The sequence below is a fragment of the Cydia pomonella genome, chromosome 4 (assembly GCF_033807575.1).
Source record: "Cydia pomonella isolate Wapato2018A chromosome 4, ilCydPomo1, whole genome shotgun sequence".
Taxonomy (NCBI): Eukaryota; Metazoa; Arthropoda; class Insecta; order Lepidoptera; family Tortricidae; genus Cydia; species Cydia pomonella.
Window position 1 is genome coordinate 28,626,163 of NC_084706.1, and position 21,877 is coordinate 28,648,039.

The window sequence follows — 21,877 nt, forward strand, 5'->3', positions numbered from 1 at the left end:
ATTACAAATTCAACCGTAAACTGTAACCGTCCGTTACGGTTTACGGTTCAATTTGTAATGGTTAATAGTCAATTAGCCAACACTGAGCCTTATAACCCGTTACCGTTTTGAAAGAAATAAACAAAACAGTATCGATATACATTAACCCCCTTATTCATAAACGTGTACTAAAGTTACGATGCCGCTGATCACCGTGTGTCCCTTTCCGACGTATCGGTACGATATATTGGTCAATATGACAATTGTACGGTCCGCGGTCGAGGAAATTGATTCTTTAGCAATTTGCGGTTCAAGTAATTTTTGTTGTACATACTTATGCTAAGAGCTGTCCAATGTAAAGTGAACCGTAAACTGCTAAAGAATCAATTTCCTCGACTGTACCTGCCATCAGACCCGTATAGAGACCCATTAGAAAGACACAAATGTGCAGTTTTACTAGGCCGAGGGGCGAGACCTTTTTTTCAATTTACTTAATCATTAAAAAATATAGAAATAACACAATATGTTATATTCATCTTAATATATTTTCAATCAAATAACACTTAATAATACTAACACATTTTATATTTAGATTTAATTTCACTACATTAGTGTTGGTGAATACAAAATAACTACGTTATCGACCAGTCTTTACTCATATTTAGTTTATTTAAGCTAATATTATTACATAATATTTTTCTCAACCGTAATACATTTTTAATTAATTTCATCGTAATCTAAAGGTGCCACTAGTTGTTACTTCAGGTTGCTTATTTCATTAAGATTAATACTCGTATAATGCATAAAAACATTCGCAACCGACCAAAATAAAGAAAACCAATCTAATGCAATATAAAGGTGTATTCCCATTTGACCCCACCGGGGACAGATATGGATAGGTGCATTCATATAAATCATTCCCGTCTGTACCTTTCGTCTGTCACGTGGGGCGGGGACAAATCGGAATACAGCGACTAGAGACTTATGTAATTCTGTAGATATGATGACAACTTATTACAAATTAGGAACATAATTATGATTTCACGTTACACCTTCAATTCTTCCATGACGTCTTCGGCTTCTGCGCGTAGGTTTTCCACTTTCTCGATCAGCATCATCTGAAAGCCACGAAATTAAATAAAAACGTAGCAATAAACGCATTGTGTTAGTTTTACGGAATACAACTTTGGACTATGGTTTTTAAATTGTTATTTCATGGAACAGAAATTACCACTTTGCAAATGAAAATGGTTAACCCTTTACCGCATATTCAACCGGTATGGTTTAAGGGGTGCCTTTTACTACCAAGTGATAAAAACCAACCGACCACCAAGTGGTAGCATTGGAAAAAATATCATCATTACCATCTATTTTAGTTTCAACACGGAAAGAAGGGTTTAACGTTTTGAGCGAGATTGAATCCACGAGTCCCACGACTTTTTGTAACATCGGCCTACTTTAAATGAGATGTTTCCCAAACACTATTCCAACAACTTAATATATTCAATCTGTATTCAATACATTCACATACGATTTCAAAACATAACTAATTCAACTCTATTGTCCTATATTTTAGATTCAAAACTCACTGCCAATTTTTGTCTACAATAGACGGCATGAGGTTACATACCTTGCTAACTAAAGGTGACATTGTCGGTTGTTGATAAGGTTGATTTCAAATTAAAGTCTTATAGAAATAGCGTCTATTGCCAACCGACAGTAACAGTGCTACAATAGGATTTAAAGTATCGAGAGAGCTGCTAAAAAAAAAATTACGCGGTACGCAACATTTCGCGAAACATCCATTTACCGAAACATGTCGCGCGAGAGACTAAATACACGTGAGTTAAACCGTAAAATTAACTTAACTGTGCTATTTGCTTCTCGAAACCCTAAAATCGATTCCCATACAAGAAATTGGCCCCATCTTGTATTCGTAATAGGGATACTGTATTTGAACTGGATATTAAATGAATTGTATTTATAATTAAATCATTATTCCACACCATGCACGAAATAAAGCACTAGATAATTAATATTATAGTTCATGTCATGAATGGCACGATCTATATCTTCGATCATCGCCATCATGAATATACGCGGATATGATTAAAATAATTGTATTTCTCTAGAAAATAATTGGACAACCGTAGGCTGAAGTTATCTTTTGACAAAATATATATTGATATTTTAAAAAATGCGTGAGCACCTAACCGCGTGCGCGTTGGAACGAAGTTAAGAATAGGTCGTAACGAAATTCAGGTATTAACCCCCAAAACGGAAACAATTTTGCTATCATGTGACACATACTGCTTTTCACATCTCATATGAGGAAATCGTGTCCGTGTCCGTCATCCTCATCCTTCTCTATCGTATGAGTTGTGACGGAAATATCTTACACTTTTTTTCGCCCAGCCCCCATCCGCCAAATCCGTACCGTCCGATAAGGAACTTCGTTCCAAAAATAAATCAGAAAGAACTATAAAATAAGCTGATTTATATTGTCAGCCAAACACCACATTTTATACGTACTCTAGCGGCGCTGACGAGGTGTGTGGCGGCGGACCTCGAGAGATGAGCCACGGATGCTGTGAGATCGTCGATTGAAGCTTTCGCCAAGTCCTCCACCCGCTTGTAACCAGCACGCATCAGCTGGAGCGCTCGGGCCTGCAATAAGATTAGTCATTTTATTATAAGATCAGATGTGATTAATCATCACTATTGTTATTTATGACTGTCTCGGCGGAATAAAACATATCGTTCTCATTTGTCCCACAGATTAAAAAGAAACTATCCGCATTCGGCCCGATGTTTATAAAAATTAACGGTATTTGAAAAAACTGGCCCAATGGCCGAGGAAGTTGCGATAGGTGTAATATGCAACGGGGACAATTCGTAATAAAGATAAAGATAGTTTATTATTCAAGTAGGCATATTACAATGCGCTTATGAACGTCAAATATTATCGTATATTTTCATACCCTTCTATCCCCGCGGTTGCACATAGAAATGAAATTATTCCCATGCGTCCCCGACTGTCACATTTTGTAGGGACAGGTGGTTATATTTTCATCCCCTCCTGTCCCCGCGTTTATTTATAATATTCTTAAAATATTACAATATGTCAACATCAGAAAATCAATTATTATCATCACATAAGTGAGAATAATATGTCTATAATTAAAAATAAAATAATCATTATGTTCATTAATATCAAATTGCAATTGAAATATTAAGTCAAGATTATTAAAAATGACATGGTTATAGTTTGGTATTAATAATTAATATTGTTGCATTTGTCAATGTCAAATAATTGCACTACAATATCAAGTCTTATCAATAAGATAAGATATTTAAGTTTGCTTATAAGCATATTGGTACTATCTAATATTTTGTCCAGTGGACCTTATGTCTTTGCAATAAGGTGTACAAATTATCCGTTAACAGATAACGCTGGTTATACACCTTAACTTTTTTTATTCTCCTTTGTCCCCGCCCGGTGTGACCACCGCCATACATGAGGGGAATGATTCACTTATGAATGCACCAATTCCCATCTGTGCCCGGCGGGGAGAAATGGGAATATACCGTTACCTTCTTCACCGCCGGCAACTCCATGAGCTGGCGGAGCTCGGGCGCGGCGCAGTGCGCCAGGCGGGGGGACAGCTCGCTGAACAGTGCTCTGCGAACATATCGCACGTTCATCATACAAGATGAGACACTTTATTGGCCCAGGGGTAACCTTAAATGATAGAGATTTAATTTGTTAAATTAATTTTCCGTTTAAATATTATTTTATATTTTTTAAGATCAACTGTTTTTAAAATAATTAATAGTATCATGCGTTAATTTACTTCGTTTTTTTCCGTTCCCGGATGCTTGATCGCATCTCCAACATCTGATGATACTTACTTCGTAGAGAGGCGGAATCGAGGTTTGTATTTTTGGTGGTGGTTTGTTTTACTTATTTCCGCGGCGCGATGGTGGGAATAATAATTGCATACAAACTAATACGCAAGTTATTATTTCGCGCATCAGCAAAGCAATACTTGTGTTTTAACTAAGAACAACAGCATTAGTCAGCGAAAAACATGTTTTTCGTTTTTATATTTAGTTTCAATTTTATATGCCAAAACACAACAATAACAACTATGCTATATGCAGCCAAATGGAAAAAGTTACTAAGTGAAGTAATACTAGAAACCGACTTGAAGCTCCACAGATGTTCCAGCTCCTCACAGAAGCGAGTGGCGCTCGACGCAAGGGCAGCGGCGGACGCCATGACAGTTTGCACGGTGCCGCGCGAGACGCAGTACCTAAAACAGAAATATTTACTTACTAACGAAAAAGTAACCAAGCCTTCTAATGTCCACGAGCAAATTCGAACCAGCATCCGCCGAATTCGTCGTCTCAATCTCCTGACTGCATGCAAACTTGACCGAACCGGGGACCGATGAGAATTCGCAGCGTAAAGTGGGAATGTTTGGAATAATAATTACATCGTAAAACAAAAATATCAGAAATATTAATTATAATACACTCACTTGTCTGCGACGACGTGGAAGGGCACTTGGTTCCACAGGTCGTACAGCATCAAGGCCACGTAAAATCGGCACAGAACTTTTTCAGATACGTTCTGTTGACAAAATGATTGTAAGTTGTTAGTTCTAGAAATCATTGAAATAAAAGAAAGCTTGTAACAATAATTTTCTTTGGAAAATGTCATTCAACAGCGACGTTTCAAGTAAAAAACGAGATCGTGAGACTGAGTCTCGTTTAGGGACTGATAAGGCGGTTGGAAATCAGCAGATCTAAACTTTCATTTCAATCGGTAACCAGCGATCACCATAATATACAACCATTGAGGACCCAAAACCATCACACAAATGCCTATGGAGAATTTGACGTGTGCTTTTCAGGGTGATATCATCCTCCGTCATAAAGAGTTTTGGCGTGCATCAAAATAAATTATTTTACTACAGTGTTTCCCTCATACAGCTACGTACCGTAATAGGTTTTCCAGTCATCATTCGGATGGCATTCACCTCTGTGATGCCGAGTATTTTCGCCGTTTGCACGGCGTCTTCGTCTAAATTGCAGTACTGAAACAATAAAACATAATAAAATAAATTAGCAAAACGAAGCTTGAATTTTACAAACAAATAGGTCGTATTCTCAACTGTCCCCGCCCTGTAACTGAAACGGGGACAGGTGGGAATACACCTAAAGAAGCAGTGGTGAAGCGTCCACGGAATAATATTCCCATTCTCAACGTCTTGCTAATTTGCCTCCGATTTGCCCAAAAGGGATAATCGACACGCCGCCACCGATTAGATCCACCAAGAGTTGTACCAAAACGTGAAATTTTAGCCGAATGCTACTCACCAGAGAATAGTAATGCCTGTAATCTGGTCTCACGCCGGCTGCGTCATGTGGTGTGACTAGATAGAGCAAATGCAGGCTTCCCATTAGTACCAGGCCACGAGAAGCTGTTTCTAGATCTTGCAGCATCTGTTTGGCTACTGAGAGCTCCATGCAACCTGTTTGAACAAAATACTACATTTAGAAATTAATTTCGCTATACAAATTGATTGACGGTGTCAATGATTTTTCCTATTCTCAAATTACTGGAAAAAAATGTGACACACTTATGACTATACTTATTCTGATCTGCATGTCTATAAAGTACTATAAAGTGCATCGGGGACGGCCCGGTAGCCAATAGGTTGGTAGTTTTTTTTTATACATATTTAGTTTATATTTATATTTAAGTTCTGATTTATTTAGGTTTAGTTTTTAATTAGTTTTATGTTTAGATATATTTTAGTATACCTATATGTATCTTGTACATAAATAAATAAATAAATTAACTCGATGTGTTTGCGTTTTTCTTTTGAAACATTCCGTTTGCTACCTTCTCACTGCATCATCAGATCAGGGGCCCATTTCTCGAACGGTATTAGTCTAATATTGTCGGTGTGTTGCCATGGGAACCCATGCGACTTGATAGTTCATGGACTAATAATATTAGTCTAATAACGTTCGAGAAATGAGCCCCAGCCACGCCCCAGCTCCATGTTAGCATATTATTGCATTGCCATCGGACTTAAGGAAACACTCCAAATTTCAGCTGAATCGGATACCACGATGGAACTTCTGATTGATTATAATTTAAGTTATAAGGATTGACCCAAAAAAACGAAACAGGGTAAGCTAAATAAAAGTATGCAAAATAAAAAATATAGAGACACGGGACCATAACTTATTTATTTTATTTCTAGCAGAAATTGTATCACGGTTACGGAATCATAGTACCGGAAGCCAAACTATATTACAAATCAACTCAACGCGGATATCCAGATCTGTAAAATTGAATAATACAACACACCTTTAATGGCTGCTCGTCCTAGTTTACTGACAGTCAGTTTACTATCACTGTAAACTATTGTTTGTCCAGCAGCCGTGTGAGACTCGTCGTTGGACTGGTGTCCGACTTCGAGGACGCCGCTCTGAATGAGCGAGCGGATGGACTCGTCGCAGATTTTCTTTATGTCTACTTCTGAGCTGCAATAAGATACGATAAACCTTATTGAATACTACTTTTTTTAAATATCATAATTATTATCTTTTCTTATGTGAAATTAAAAAGATGTTAAAATAAATTGAAATATATTTTTCTGCCCTCAGGGCGGAAAGCGTCAATTTTGCTCCCGCTGCGCTAAACGAAGTGGCCGCTTTCCGCTTCCGTCGAGCAGAAAAATAGTATGCGCACCATGCACGCGGCACGCAATTTCCTACTTTTCCTCCCTTGGGACACAAATAACTATTGTATTATATACACTTAGGCACAAAATTGTAGTAACCACTTTGGAAACGTGTCTATTAAAGGTCGGGGGATGCCTATGCAACAACAGGATTCTTTGTTACTATATGAAATTAAAAGAAATATAATTCTTCTTACCTGTCCACGGGGTCAAAGATTCCCATCTGTCCCCGAACTCGCCTCGTTTACGTCGGGCGGGGGACAGATGGTAATACACAAATTACATTCATCGCAATTATGTATAGAGTATAATAACGCTAGAATTTACATACTAACCTAGTTGCCATAAAAGGTCTTCAACAGTTCACGAAGCTTGCTTCTCATATCTACCAACTCTAGACTCACTCCACTGAGGACCAGAATTCTCACGAGCATCATATGTATAGTAGCGCCAGACTATACTAACCTCGCAGCCATAAAGGCGGTCTTCAACAGTTCGCGGAGCTTACTTCTCGTGTCTGCCAACTCTAGAGCCCCTCCACTGAGGACCAGAATTCTCATCAGCATCATATGTATAGTACACTAACCTCGTAGCCATGAAGGTGGTGTTGAACAGTTGGCGCAGCTGGGTCCTGGTGTCCGCGAGGCGCAGGGCCACCGCGCCGAGCGCGAGCCCGCAGCGGGCGGCGGCGGCGCCGGCGAGGCGGCTGGCGGCGGGCGCCAGGCCGCCGCGCAGCACCGCCCGCAGCTCGGGCCAGTCCGCGGCGCTGCAGATTATTATGCTCTCGCCTAGACGGTAAAAAATAGTGTAATATATTTATTACAAAAATAACATAGATTTTGTTAGGAATAGGCGCGCGGCTAAATATGCAGCATCTGCAAAATTTACGTGACCTGTAATTCGAGAACTATATATTTACGTAACCTTTAATTCGAGAAATATAGAAGTCTTAGAAAAAAACTTCCAACGGAGAACATTTTATCCATAGCTTTATTGTAACTTTATCCGTTTTACACCTAAAGATAACATAATTCCAACCAGTATCTGTGACCCCGGCGCGGCCCGTACATTCAGACTGGGCCACTTGCACCATCCACACTTGTAGACTGATCGACGGCAATCGGCCGTGAACTATAAAACTTCCCATACAGTAAAATTTAACGAATAGGGTTGTTTCAAATTTTTTGAAATGCTTGTATTACGTTCTATATTAACTAAAAGTTGCCCTAGAATTCAACTTTTATACTAAAAACAGCTTTAAATATGTTAAATTAACAAAATATATTTTGACAGATGCTTTCGCGCCCAAAACGCTCTTTCAAAATTGTGTGACGTCACAGTTTACGGTTTGACACATAACTACATACACACGTAGAAGATACGAACTGTCAACTGACATTTGTTGTTTATCGCCTAACTGTCAACAGTGTCAATCCGAGAGTTGTGACGTTATCAGAATCTTCAATGACGTTTCGAGTTTGGTCACGTGACGTGTGCCAAAAGATATTTTAAATTCAATATTTACAAAAATATGGTCATTACAGGTCCCCTAAAAGTAGTTTAACATGTTCTTATAGTCCAAAAGAATTTATTGGGATAGGTACAATTCTGCCCTAAGATTTGTAGATGGAAACAACCATATGGTGACATGCAGTTTGGTGCAACCGACCCTAAGTCTAAGCCTAAGAAGCTATAATTTTAAAACTGCGACAAAAACATTTACACACAGCTTTTATTGTAACTCTTGGCTATTTTCTGACAATGGTGCCTCACCAAAGTCAATGACGCCGGAGCGATTAGCTTGTCCGTCAGTGGGCGCCGACCGTCAAGTAGGTATAACGTGGAACTATAGCGGGTGATCCATTGGGGAGCCGGCGAGCTAACGGTCAAAACCGTTGTTTCGTTGGGTCGTCTACTTGCGTTTGTTGATCCATTAGCGTACCAAACAGTCTACTCTCATCGTTGGCGAAGACACGTCGTGTTCCAAGCCGGAATTACTTTGTTACTTGGGCATACTGTTATATGAAGAGAAAGAACAAAATAAAAAGAAAAAAATGGTATGGACTTATTATTTGTGTATGGACCAACTGAAAACATCGAACAATAAAGATGGCGTCACAGATCTATGTTATAGTTTTATTTAATTTATAAAATAATCTACAAAACCTATTATCACTATACATATAGGTAGCAGTTCATTGCTAACTGCATTTTACCAAATAAATATAATACGTATTTGCAATTCAGAAATAGAAAGGTACTAACGCTCTGTTTGGTCGTTCAGAAATTCCAGTTCTGTATAGCACCACGACTTGGGTTTATACACTTCATCGGCCCCTGATCTAGTCCTCATGCTAACTTGAACCTTTTTTCTGTCCTTCCTGTGACATGCTCGCAAAGACTGAATAGTTTTTTTAACATCAGCAATTGTACTATTGAAATCATGTTTCTTGTAGATTTCTAAAAGTTTATTGTACGCCGACGTTTTTAAAACTTTATTTTTATAGTCTCTGCTGGTGTATTTCCATAGACAGTCATGTCCCTTGAAACAATGTATAAAATCTAATACAAACTCGTGGCTAAACGAGCGTAAATCCATTTTTGTGTTTAAGTAGACGTTGTGGATGTCGCTGCGCAGCACGTCCGTAGTACGGACATGTCCGCATTACTCTTAAACGCTCTGTAAGATTAATACATATTGGCTCGTTCGGAGCGATCCGTACTGACGGCCCGCATGATACTAAAATCAGCCATAGAAAATTCAGTAAAGAACATTTTCTTCATAAAGAATTTTTTTGGAACTTTAACCATTCACTACAATCCAAACGTGACCAGAGTCGGTGACCCCTGTTCGTCATGCCCGTCCACACCACTTGGAAACTACAAGTCCCAGTAACATACGTACTTCAAAGATGAAAATTACAGAGAATTTAACGGAGAACATCTTGTCCTTTGTTTGTTGTTTTCTTGTAACTATAAGTCTAACCGGAATCAGGGACGCCAGCGCCGCCCGCTCGTCCATACATTTAAAATCCACTCCTAACTTGAAAAATACAAGTCCTACCAACATACTTTAAAGACAAAAGCTGTAGAGAATTTAACGAAGAATATATTAGCAATACACAGTTTTCTTGTAAGTTGAACCATTTTCCTGAAAACAAGCCTGAACTGACCGGAGTCGGTGACGCCGGCGCGCCCGGCGCGGCCGCACATCTGCCTGTAGGCGGCCAGCGAGAGGAAGGCGCGGCCGACGCGCGGCGCGCGTATGATGACGCGCCGCGCCGGCAGGTTGACGCCGGCCGCCAGCGTCGACGTGCAGCACAGCACCGAGATCACGCCCGACCTGCACGGGCCGGACACAACAATAACCATCATGCTGGAATCCATCGCGAGCGCGAACTTCTGGCCGAAAGGTGGTGTGTGTATTTCGGCGGTTTCGTGGGAATCTGCCGAATCCCGCACCGGAACAGGTGCCGCAACGGAAAACTGCGTCGTCAAAATGATTTTTAGATTTTAAGATTTTTACTATTGTATATATTTATGTTACTCTGTAAGGTGTGTATATATGGGCCTTAGTTGCCTGAAAATAAATGATATTTAATTTAATTTAATAAACTACCTTTTTATCCGAGGAAATTGCTCCCCTCGCTTCGTTCGGGACCGATATAGGTCAAGTTATAATTTCAATACCATGTGATAATAATCATTATGTCTTTCATTTGTCGCAATCCTGAGCACTATGTGTTTAGGAATATATTATTTCATCTAGCAAAATTATACGTCAAATTTACGTTCTATCATTCTACCGGATATCCACCATTCGAAACTGCATTCAGTAATTTTTGAATTAAAAAAAAAACTATTTGACAAGAACGAATTAAGGCCGATACAACGTGCCTGCTTTTAAATCTCTTTTAAAGTTGAAAAATATCAATTCCTTCGGACTTCGTGCGTTAGGTATGCATTTCATTTTATTGTGAGTAGACACTGGACTGACTTTAATTTGTGACAAAGAAGACAAGAAGATCAGAGAAAATACAACAGGCGCGCTCCACGAGGGAAACCAAGTAATTTTATCTCTCTTCTTATTTTTCGAGCCCATTTCCGTTTTTTCTTTATTCCGTTCCTAACACTATCCTCCGTCTTCTGTTCCTAATATTATCAACCTTCATATTTCCTGCCACCTGAAAGCCTAAAGGCATATCAAGTCAATAAAAAAAGTATTTTTTGACCTAAAAGCTTGTTCCAGCAGCGCCCTCTCGTCGCCGGCCAGCCCGCCGTGGTGCCAGGCGACGCCGCGGCGCCCGGCGCGCGCCAGCGCGGGCGCGGCGCCCGACGCCCGCAGCGCCGCTTCCAACGACTGGCGGTCTGCTGTTCGATGCGTCGCCATTTCTCTACAGACACGACCTTTCATTCAAAATACGTTGTAGATCAGGCGGGCCATATGCTTCTTTGCCACCGACGTAGTATTAAAAAATAAGATAACAAAATATTTTAACTGGGTAGCCGACTTAATCATAAGATGTATGGCTTATAAAAAAGCGGCCAAGTGCGAGTCGGACTCGCCCATGAAGGGTTCCTTTATGACGTATTTAAAAAAAACTACTTACTAGATCTCGTTCAACATTTTACCACTTTGGACACACATTTAACCACTTTGGTAGTGTCTCTCGCGCAAACTATTCAGTTTAGAAAAAAATGATATTAGAAACCTAAATATCATTTTTGAAGACCTATCCATAGATACACGTATGGGTTTAATGAAAAAAAAAAATATTTTTATTTTATGACTTATTAAAAAAACTACTTACTAGATCTCGTTCAAACCAATTTTCGGTGGAAGTTTGCATCGTAATGTAAATTATAGTTTTTTTTTTAGATTTTTCATTCTGTTATTTTAGAAGTTACAGGGGGGGGGGGGGGGGGGGACACATTTTTTCACTTTGGAAGTGTCTCTCACGCAAACTATTCACTTAAGAAAAAAATTATATTAGGAACCTAAATATCATTTTTGAAGACCTATCCATAGATACCCCACACGTATGGGTTTGACGAAAAAAAAAATTATTTTATTTTATGACGTATTAAAAAAAAAAACTACTCACTAGATCTCGTTCAAACCAATTTTCGTTGGAAGTTTGCATCGTAATGTATATCATATATTTTTTTTAGATTTTTTATTCTGTTATTTTAGAAGTTACAGGGGGGGGGACACACTTTTTTTCACTTTGGAAGGTTCTCTCGCGCAAACTATTCAGTTTAGAAAAAAATAATATTAGAAACCTTAATATCATTTTTGAAGACCTATCTATAGATTACCCACATGTATGGATATGATGAAAAAAATTTTTTTTTTTAATTTCATGACGTATTAAAAAAAAACTACTTACTAGATCTCGTTCAAACCAATTTTCGGTGGAAGTTTACATGGCAATGTATATCATATATTTTTTTTAGATTTTTCATTCTGTTATTTTAGAAGTTACGGGGGGGGGACACACATTTCACCCCTTTGGAAGTGTCTCTCGCGCAAAGTATTCATTTTAGAAAAAAATGATATTAGAGACCTCAATATCATTTTTGAAGACCTATCCATAGATACCCCACACGTATGGGTTTGATGAAAAAAGATTTTTTGAGTTTCAGTTCTAAGTATGGGGAACCCCCAAAATTTATTGTTTTTTTTTTATTTTTGTGTGAAAATCTTAATGCGGTTCATAGAATACATCCACTTACTAAGTTTGAACAGTACAGCTCTTATAGTTTCGGAAAAAAGTGGCTGTGACAGAATCGGACAGACAGACGGACATGACGAATCTATAAGGGTTCCGTTTTTTGCCATTTGGCTACGGAACCCTAATAAATGAGATTTAAAAAAAAAGATTAAGAGTCCTTATTCCTACAGACGAGCGTATTTTGTAAAATGCTTCCTTTTCCATTCAAGATTACGACGTAACTATTAGTATTTATTCAAAAACTGGTAACGTACTTAAATAATCGTTTCCTAAACTAGCGGCTCCAACAGTTCAAATTTTCATTTTCTCTTTTAAACCTCTTTTTTAATGAGTTTTTTTGGGAGTCTTTTCCAAATTTTGCAGTGAGATGTGGCGTTTCGGTTCTCAATTTTGCTGTAAACAAGAATCATTTGGTACATGAATGACTACAATTTGATTCAACATATCTCGTACGAGGGGCTGGAATGATTAACAATCGAAGATTCATTTGAAAAAACTGATAAAATACCTTCCGAGTTTTCTTCATTTTTTTGGAGAAAACAGGTTTTTATTATATTTTTTTTCCGCAAATTGTACGCATATTTTGCTTTAAAAATAATATTATAGCAAACTGTAACTTTATGTTAACCTATAAAAAAAAAATCATAACTATGGGACCTACATTGCCGTAAATTTATATTTTTTTTAAACACGTATAAATCACGCAGCAGCGACGCCCCGCTCTCAGTCCGCGCGGAGCGCTCTTAGAGGACGGACCTGTGCTCGATTGTCAGGCATTCGTTGCGATCGTAATCAGCTACGGAGTTCCGAGAAGTGCTATATACTGCGATTAGAAAATCTTAATAAAAGTTCATTTTTTACACTATGCTTAACAGACTCTCGCTTATTGATGGATTTTTAGTGGTCCTTTTTTTATACTACGTCGGTGGCAAACAAGCTTACGGCCCGCCTGATGGTAAGCAGTATCCGTAGCCTATGTACGCCTGCAACTCCAGAGGAGTTACATGCGCGTTGCCGACTCTAACCCCCTCCCGCCCCTCGTTGAGCTCTGGCAACCTTACTCACCGGCAGGAACACAACACTATGAGTAGGGTCTAGTGTTATTTGGCTGCGATTTTCTGAAAAACGCATTTTTACTTGAAATTACGTTAGGGTTTGCATTTGCATTATTATTTTTGCCCCGGATGAAGTCCAAGTTCTCATGATGGAGTCAGGAGTTGGTCACCAGAACTCCTAATCTACTCATTATAATCCCATCGTGTTTGGGCTCAAAAGATTTTCCCTGACGAACACCATCGATCTAGATGAGGTCCAGGGTCTCATGATGGAGTCAGGAGTTGGTCACCAGGACTCTTAATCTACTTATCATAACGCCATCGTGTTTGGGCTCAATAGATTTGCCCTGACGAGCACCATCAATCTAGATAAAGTCCACGGTCTCATGATGGAGTCAGGAGTTGGTCACTAGAACTCCTAATCTACTCATTATAATTCCAACGTGTTTGGGCTCATGAGATTTGCCATGACGAGCACCATCGACCTAGATGAGGTCCAGGGTCTCATGATGGAGTCAGGAGTTGGTCACCAGAACTCCTAATCTACTCATCATAACTCCATCGTGTTTGGGCTCAATAGAGTTGCCCTGACGAGCACCATCAATCTAGATCAGGTCCAGGGTCTCATGATGGACTCAGGAGTTGGTCACCAGAACTCCTAGTCTATTCATCATAACTCCATCGTGTTTGGGCTCAAAAGATTTGCCCTGGTTTCATAATGGTAATTTGATGGTGCTTGTCGGGGTAAATCTATTGAGCCCAAACACGATGGAGTTATGATAAATAGATTACGAGTTCTGGTGACCAACTCCTGACTCCATCATGAGACCCTGGACTTCATCTAGATCGATGGTACTCGTCAGGGCAAATCTTTTGAGCCCAAACACGATGGAATTATAATGAGTAGATTAGGAGTTCTAGTGACCAACTCCTGACTCCATCATGAGACCCTGAACATCATCTAGATTGATGGTGCTCGTGAGGGCAAATCTATTGAGCCCAAACACGATGGAGTTATGATGAGTAGATTAGGAATTATGGTGACCAACTCCTGACTCCATCATGAGACCCTGGACTTCATCTAGATCGATGGTACTCGTCAGGGCAAATCTTTTGAGCCCAAACACGATGGAATTATAATGAGTAGATTAGGAGTTCTAGTGACCTACTCCTGACTCCATCATGAGACCCTGGACTTCATCTAGATTGATGGTGCTCATCAGGGTAAATCTATTGAGCCCAAACTCGATGGAGTTATGATGAGTAGATTAGGAGTTCTGGGGAGTTCTGGTGACCAACTCCTGACTCCGTCATGAGACCCTGGACCTCATCTAGATCGATGGTGTTCGTCAGGGCAAATCTTTTGAGCCCAAGCACGATGGAATTATAATGAGTAGATTAGGAGTTCTGGTGACCAACTCCTGACTCCATCATAAGAACCTGGATGGACTTAATTCGGGTCATAAATAATAATACAAACCCTAACGTGATTTCAAATAACACTGAAACTCTATAGCACTAATGTGCGCAAACGATTGGCATCTTGACTAGGCAGCATGGGTGCGTAGCCACCATGCCAATCGATACGACAACGAAACACTATCTGTCTCTCTCTCGTACTAATATGCACAAACGATTGGCATCTTGGCTGGGCAGCATGGGTGCGTAGCCAACATGCCAAACGTTTACGATACGACAAGGAAACACTATCTGTCTCTCTATCGCACTAATATGCGCAATCGATTGGCTTCTTGGTTAGGTATCATGGGTGCGTAGCCAACATGCCAATCGTTTACGATACGACAACGAAACACTACTGTCTCTCTATCGCACTAATATACGCAAACGATTGGTATTTTGGCTAGGCACCAAGCAAGTGTGTGGCCAACATGCCAATCGTTTACGATACGACAACGAAACACTATCTGTCTCTCTATCGCACTAATATACTTTATTTATACCTGCAGTCATTTACTAACTTCTTCATTTTCCATTGGTGTGAAAGAGACAGAATAAAGAGCAAGGGTTATAGTACACTCCGTAGTCTGTACACTTAGTAGTAGTGTACATTAAAAAAACTACTGTACATATAAAATAAAATAAAGAGTGCCCATATGATATCATATAACACTAAAATTAATGTTGCTTGAAATTATATTGAAAACTATCAAGATTATTCTAGTCTGCATTGAAACGCGCGTCGCGTTGCCGGCGCTCGCGTACCGAGCGCCAACGCCATCTATCGAGCGTTATTTCGTGAAATCGGATAACGCTCCAAGGATTAAGGGCTCTTAACACTGGCTTAAAATATTCACTGATTTTATAAGATGTATACTCGGCAAAACCACTTTGTCTGTAGGAAAAGGCGCGAAATTCAAAAACTTGCGTTGTAGCTTACACAGTAGATTGGCGACGTTCTCGCAGTGACGTTTCGTAGGACAGAACACTAGGCAGAAGGAGGATGGTACCACTTCAGAGGCTAGTTGGTATCACATGAGACCAGATCTAGTAGAACCTAGTACACTAGTTATGGTACTAACTTGCGTTGTAGTTTGCACAGTAGATCAGCCACGTTCTCGCAATTCCGCTTGGTGGGACAGAAGACGAGGCAGGAGGAGGAGGGTACCACTTCGGAAACTAGTCCACCCACGCAATCTGGGTCTAGGGCTGTGGCCGCTGGTGTGTACTAAAAACAAGGGAAAGATTAAACGGTCATTCCATGAAAAAGCATAGCATGACATCGGTTTGACGAAAACTAACTCTTACCTTACTACTCATATGTGTAGAAAAAGTAAAATCCTAGAACTTAGCTCGGACGAATAAAATAAGAAAACTGACAATTTCTGTATAAAAACATACAATATTCAACACGACCTGTTGAACAGAATTTAAATTATTTTGACCAGAAATCTTAAGTGCAATAGATGTCACTGTGGAACCCAAACCCGCAATCAGACGACTATACGCCGAAAAAAAAAGGGTAGATCTGAGACGTCATCTGGCAATAACCTGAATATTGGAGGAACGAGATATTGTATAGCCATTTAAATAGCCTGATAATCCATACTCACAGGCTTTTGCGTCTATTGCAGACGATTTAAACATCGGGTTTGCGGAGGCCGATGCGTGAGCGGCACGACCTCCCACATTTTTGGCAGAGAAAGCTCATGCCACCTGAGGTTGCTTTCTGTGACACCTGCTATTTAACACATTAAACCAGGCTTGATCGCATAGCCTTTCCTCCTCCACAACACGCTTGCGCCATCCATCACGGTCTTCAGCTCAGGTTTCCCCGACATGGTGGTCGATTTCAAATGCTGACATGTCTTGCTTAACACAGTGTTATAATGCGTACTAACATCGAAATTCAATTCCCTCTCCGGCTCTGCCTCTCCATCTGCACTGATTTTATACAGGGTGGCGCCGAGTTTGACGTACTCGTCCAACTTGACGGGCCGGAAGTCCCGCTGGAAGATGTCGGCGCGCAGGAAACGGGCCACTTCCGGTAGGTTGCCGATGGTCGCGCTCATGCCTACTATTTGGATGCCCTCTGCGAATTAAGATTAATTAAAAAGAAATTAAAAATGAAAAAAATTAAATAAAAATTATAAGTCAAAAAATTACAATACTAAAAAGTATTTAATATAAGAAATAAAATTAAGATGTGAAAAAATTTATTAGGAAAAGAGGTGCGAGCAAACACTATCCACCCTTAGAACATGATCAGTGGTCATACCTTTCAAAGAAGAAAATCGTATAGATGCCCCCTGTTTTTATTTAAATTATTGGAGTCTATGGTTAAGTAGCTTACGGTTAGCGAACAGCACGGTGGACAGTAGGGTTTCCAGCGTGGCGCCGCGCCCCTCCTCGCCGATCAGGTGCAGTTCGTCTACCTACAGTGTACATGACGATACATTATAATTTGGTATGCACATTATGTTGAATCTTTCGAACCCAAACATCTCACCTAAATTTAACAAGACAAAAGCAATTCGGTTTTGTAAAATACGAGTAAAAAGATTTACAATTCAATTAAATGAAAGGCTTTTTCATAAATCTGACTTACAACCATAAGTCCGATCTCACTCAGCCTGCCAAGCTCGATCAGACTCCGCACCAGCGCCAGACCCTTCTCTATGGTGGCTATGTAGATGCTGTGCTTGCTTCTGCGCTTCTTTGGGGGAATGTGGCCTTTGCCTGCGGCGTATTCTTCAACTAGAAAGTCCAGGTTGACAGCGAATGGGGAGAGTGCCCAGATCTGAAGATTTGTGGAAAAACAGATACAAGGTTTGTATTAGTCTAGATTGAGCAGTAGGCATAGTATCAATCTAAGTACAGCATTATCCAAAATTAAAGTATTTTTAGATCAAAAAGATTTCAATCAGAATCATGAAAATAAAACATATAAGATATGCAGTGGCGTAGCGTGCCTTGGCGGGGCCCCGTATAAAAATTTGTTTGGGGGCCCTTAGGAAGGGTAAAGATTTCTCACAAAAACGTACGTTGGGGGCCCCCGTGGCCCGGGGGCCCCGTATAATTGATACGGCAGATACGGCGGTAGCTACGCCCCTGAAGATATGGTAATTCATGAAATACTCAATAGAAACTCCAGTTCATCTTATTATGGATACCATTGTAGTATGGATACAAACATACTAAACAGAAATGTCCATGATGGCATGTGACGTGTGTAATTGCCACTATCTGTTTTTTCTTGGTCAACTACTTTTATTACCCAAACTGCCCAGGACCAGAGCCAGTGGAAGAATATTATTCAAGCCCTACTCCCCAAGAGAGGGTAACAGGTTAAAAAAGAGGAAGAAGAGAACTCCTTTTAGTTTTCTTGGTCAACTTACCTTCTCCTGCACAATAGCAACAAACGGCAGGATGAACAGCACATTCTTCTTGTTGTTGAGCACCTCGCGCAGCATTAGAACCTCGGCTACCAGCGTCTTGCCCCCACTTGTTGGTAAGGCGTAAATTAGATTACGCCTCTCTCTGATTGCATCTAAGTTTAGACACTCTTCTTGCCAATCTGATCAAGAAAAAAAAACAAGCATGGTGCTCATGATTGATCTTGCCTTATAGTACATAAGGCTGACCACTGCGCATTATTTTATATATATATATTTTATTTTATTTTACTTCATTATGTACACTAATCAGACATCATACAATATCATAAGAAACATACAATTGCATATTATGGCTCAAAAACTAGCATGAGATCCAAAACAAGTGTACACAGCATGCTCTACAAGTGAGCGCAAATGTTACAAATTAATTTAACACAATATCATAGCTACAGTGAAAAGTTTCAGAGAACAATTAACTATGCAACATAAAAACACATTAACATTGCAATATAAAAGAGTAATAAACTTTACATTATAAAGATTAACCCTCGCAAATGAGACAAACTTAGAGTCAAAGCTGATGTCATCAATCAGTGCAAGAGGAGAAAAGGATGTCATGTCATGTCATGTCATCAAAGGATAGCATTTCTTAAACCTAGCAATGTCGTAAATTTCATGCTCTTCAATTCTTACCTAGATATAAACACTGAGTTATAGAAACTTAGATAACTGCGATTTTTGTGACATGTCACCTTAAATAACTTCTGATATGCACACAATCTATGTGATGATTTGTAAGAGAACATTAAGAATGCCACAATGAAAAAAACGAATATGAATGTACTGTGACTGTGGCTACAACAACAATGCACTGCCAGTTATAATTATTTATTTGCCGTTTTAAATAGATCTTTAGGTAGGTAATCATATAAAGTGCATTTTAATACTTAATACTTACCATAAAATTTCTCAATATTCCTGTAACTTTTGAAAAAACTCTTTGTCTTAACCGGTAAGCCATAGAAATTTTCTACATTGTCAGACATTTTTCCTTTAATTTTTCCATTTTCATTTATTATACAAGTTTCTTTGATATCCAGCAAAAGGAATCTTTTGTTTCAAATAAACTATCTTTAACCTCTTGATCTTGAACTTTCTGATAAATAGAATCATTAACAGCTGCAAAGCTTTCTTCGATATTTTCTCTAAAATGCTGCTCGCATCGTGATGTCAGGATTTCGTCGTTACATGATTGCTCTAATCTTGAATAAAACATATCATCTGAAATGTCTTCAATTTCTGCAATATTCTGCGTTGTCGAAACTTTGTCTTTGGTTACTAATAAAGAATCCCAGTTCTCAATATCCCTCACTACGGAGCTGTTCAAAACGCAGGGCGAGCATGGTACTTCACTGCATGATGAACTATTGTTACCGGAGTCACACAAATATTCTATTTGGTTGCAAGGAAGCGGGGGAGATTCACAACGCTCCGTTTGCTTCAGTAAATGTACGGCATTTACCGGACTACATACGGAAAACACATCTGGGTTCTTCTTAGTTAAGAATTCTGGCGAACGCAATATCTTTGACATGCCGAGACGCCGCCGCTTGGGCGTAGATGAATTTTCTTTCATTGACTTCCTGATCGAATACATTCTGGAAATCACTTCACATTTGGTATTTATACTTTAATAGGTTTTAATGTGATGATTTTTAGGAAAACACGATCTTTTATTGATGTAAACAAGCGCATCGTAAACTTGCGCTTGCGGTTCGACATTTATTTTTAAAGTGACATTGACTTGACTTAACGTTTGCATTCCGTTTCACGCAAATATAACATATAAGGCACGTACATATTCGGCCATGTTTAGTTATTGTTTTGTTTTCACTTTTTCGACTTTAATTATTTAACAAGATTAAAATGTATTATTAAGTACCTAGTTTACCTACCATTGTATCTCGTATAGATGGTTAAAGAGATATTCACTAAGCAAAAAAGCATGAAATAATAAGTAAAGTAAGCGTCCCTACAATGATTCTCACTCTCACATGCGTGCGTATGCGGGAGCAAGATGGAAGCGCGTGCCCGGGAGCGCGGATATCATCTTTTTTAATTTTAATTTTATGTACGTCAAAATAAATAAAAAAGTTATCGATACGCTCGATACGATTCCTTAAACATAATATTGCCAATTTTTAGAAGCAATTTTCATATTTTTGGCTATTGTGCATAATTTGTTAAAAAAAAATTAAGTGCATTTTAGACCTTACTTACTTACTTACTCCTTTGGCTCAGCGACCCAAAATGAGACTTGGCCTCCGACACAAGACAGCGTCACTTTTCTCGGTCCTGTGCGACCTCTCGCCAATTGTCGACTCGAAGCTCCTACCTAGTCTACCTACCTACGACCTACGACCTACGTTCGTGATTTCTTTTATCGAGCGATAGTCAAAAATTCGAATCTATACAATAACCCCCGAGAAAGGCCTCAAGATTGCTAATAAATTTATGGCAGCCGTATTGTGATCCAAAAAAGCGCTAGGCACAAACAGCAACGTTCTTAAGTGTCCATCGGTGGACCTTGTGCCTTTTGTAATAAGGTCCAACGATAGACAGCTAACGATGCGGGCAATGGTACGACTTTTTTAAATCCTTATTCTGGACCTAATGTACCTTAAACCAAGCCAGCCGAGGGTTTCAGCGTTATTCACAATTAAAAATATAAAACATAACTAGGACAATAAAAAGTGCATATAAGGAGCCGTTTGTTTTGTTTCTACTAATACGCCACAAGGTTCATTGCACGCTTCAAATGAAACACGTGATGGGTTGTTTATTGGCAGTGCATTGATCACTTAGCGCCAACTATACAGACCACTCACGGCTCGTTTAGGACTAATGCCATTAGCAATGTGCAACTTACAGAACATTCTCTTAACTTCTGGAAACGTTCATGAGAAAATTCTATGCAAGTTTCCACATAGTTTTAAGCGATAATAATAACAATAATTGAGTAGGTACCTAGTAATAATCCAAATAGGCTGATAGGGATTATTACTCAATGTTCTTAACTGTTGACAACAAGTTGGAGTTTCGCTTCCTTGAACCTAGTGTTTGATCTACATATAAGTGTGTATTAGTACTATCTGACTGTGAGGTGAAGGCACCCGAGATACCAGAAGGTATCGCAGGTATGCGCTGGCGTGATGCAAATGTCAATCAACGCGTGCCAACGAACTTGTTACACGAGGTGCCATAACCACAATGTATCTATGTAAACTGTACGCTCGTTTTACGAATATATTTATACGAATTGCATGGGAGGATTTGGTAGAAAGAGTCAGGCTCAGGCCTTGCCTGCATGGTATTTATAATGACAATGTAAAGCAATGTCATCAATTCATCATTAATGTTAAGTTTCTACGACAATATGACGTTTATAATGACACTGCACACTTTATTGTATTCAAGTCGGTGCAAGG

At 39.3% G+C, this 21,877-nt stretch overlaps 1 protein-coding gene across 1 annotated transcript; it reads right to left on the reverse strand.

Moving 5' to 3' along the window:
• Nucleotides 1-505: 505 nt before the first annotated feature.
• Nucleotides 506-20,403, reverse strand: LOC133517400 (helicase POLQ-like). The gene is given in 18 exon segments (XM_061850703.1): nucleotides 506-1,097; nucleotides 2,512-2,646; nucleotides 3,574-3,661; nucleotides 4,188-4,295; nucleotides 4,524-4,615; nucleotides 4,986-5,081; nucleotides 5,365-5,519; nucleotides 6,368-6,543; nucleotides 7,330-7,531; nucleotides 9,917-10,086; nucleotides 10,976-11,137; nucleotides 16,074-16,219; nucleotides 16,893-17,083; nucleotides 17,345-17,426; nucleotides 17,600-17,791; nucleotides 18,390-18,568; nucleotides 19,348-19,491; nucleotides 19,494-20,403. Coding segments are annotated over 18 exon segments (2,943 nt in total). The 5' UTR covers nucleotides 20,047-20,403; the 3' UTR covers nucleotides 506-1,025.
• Nucleotides 20,404-21,877: the final 1,474 nt, after the last annotated feature.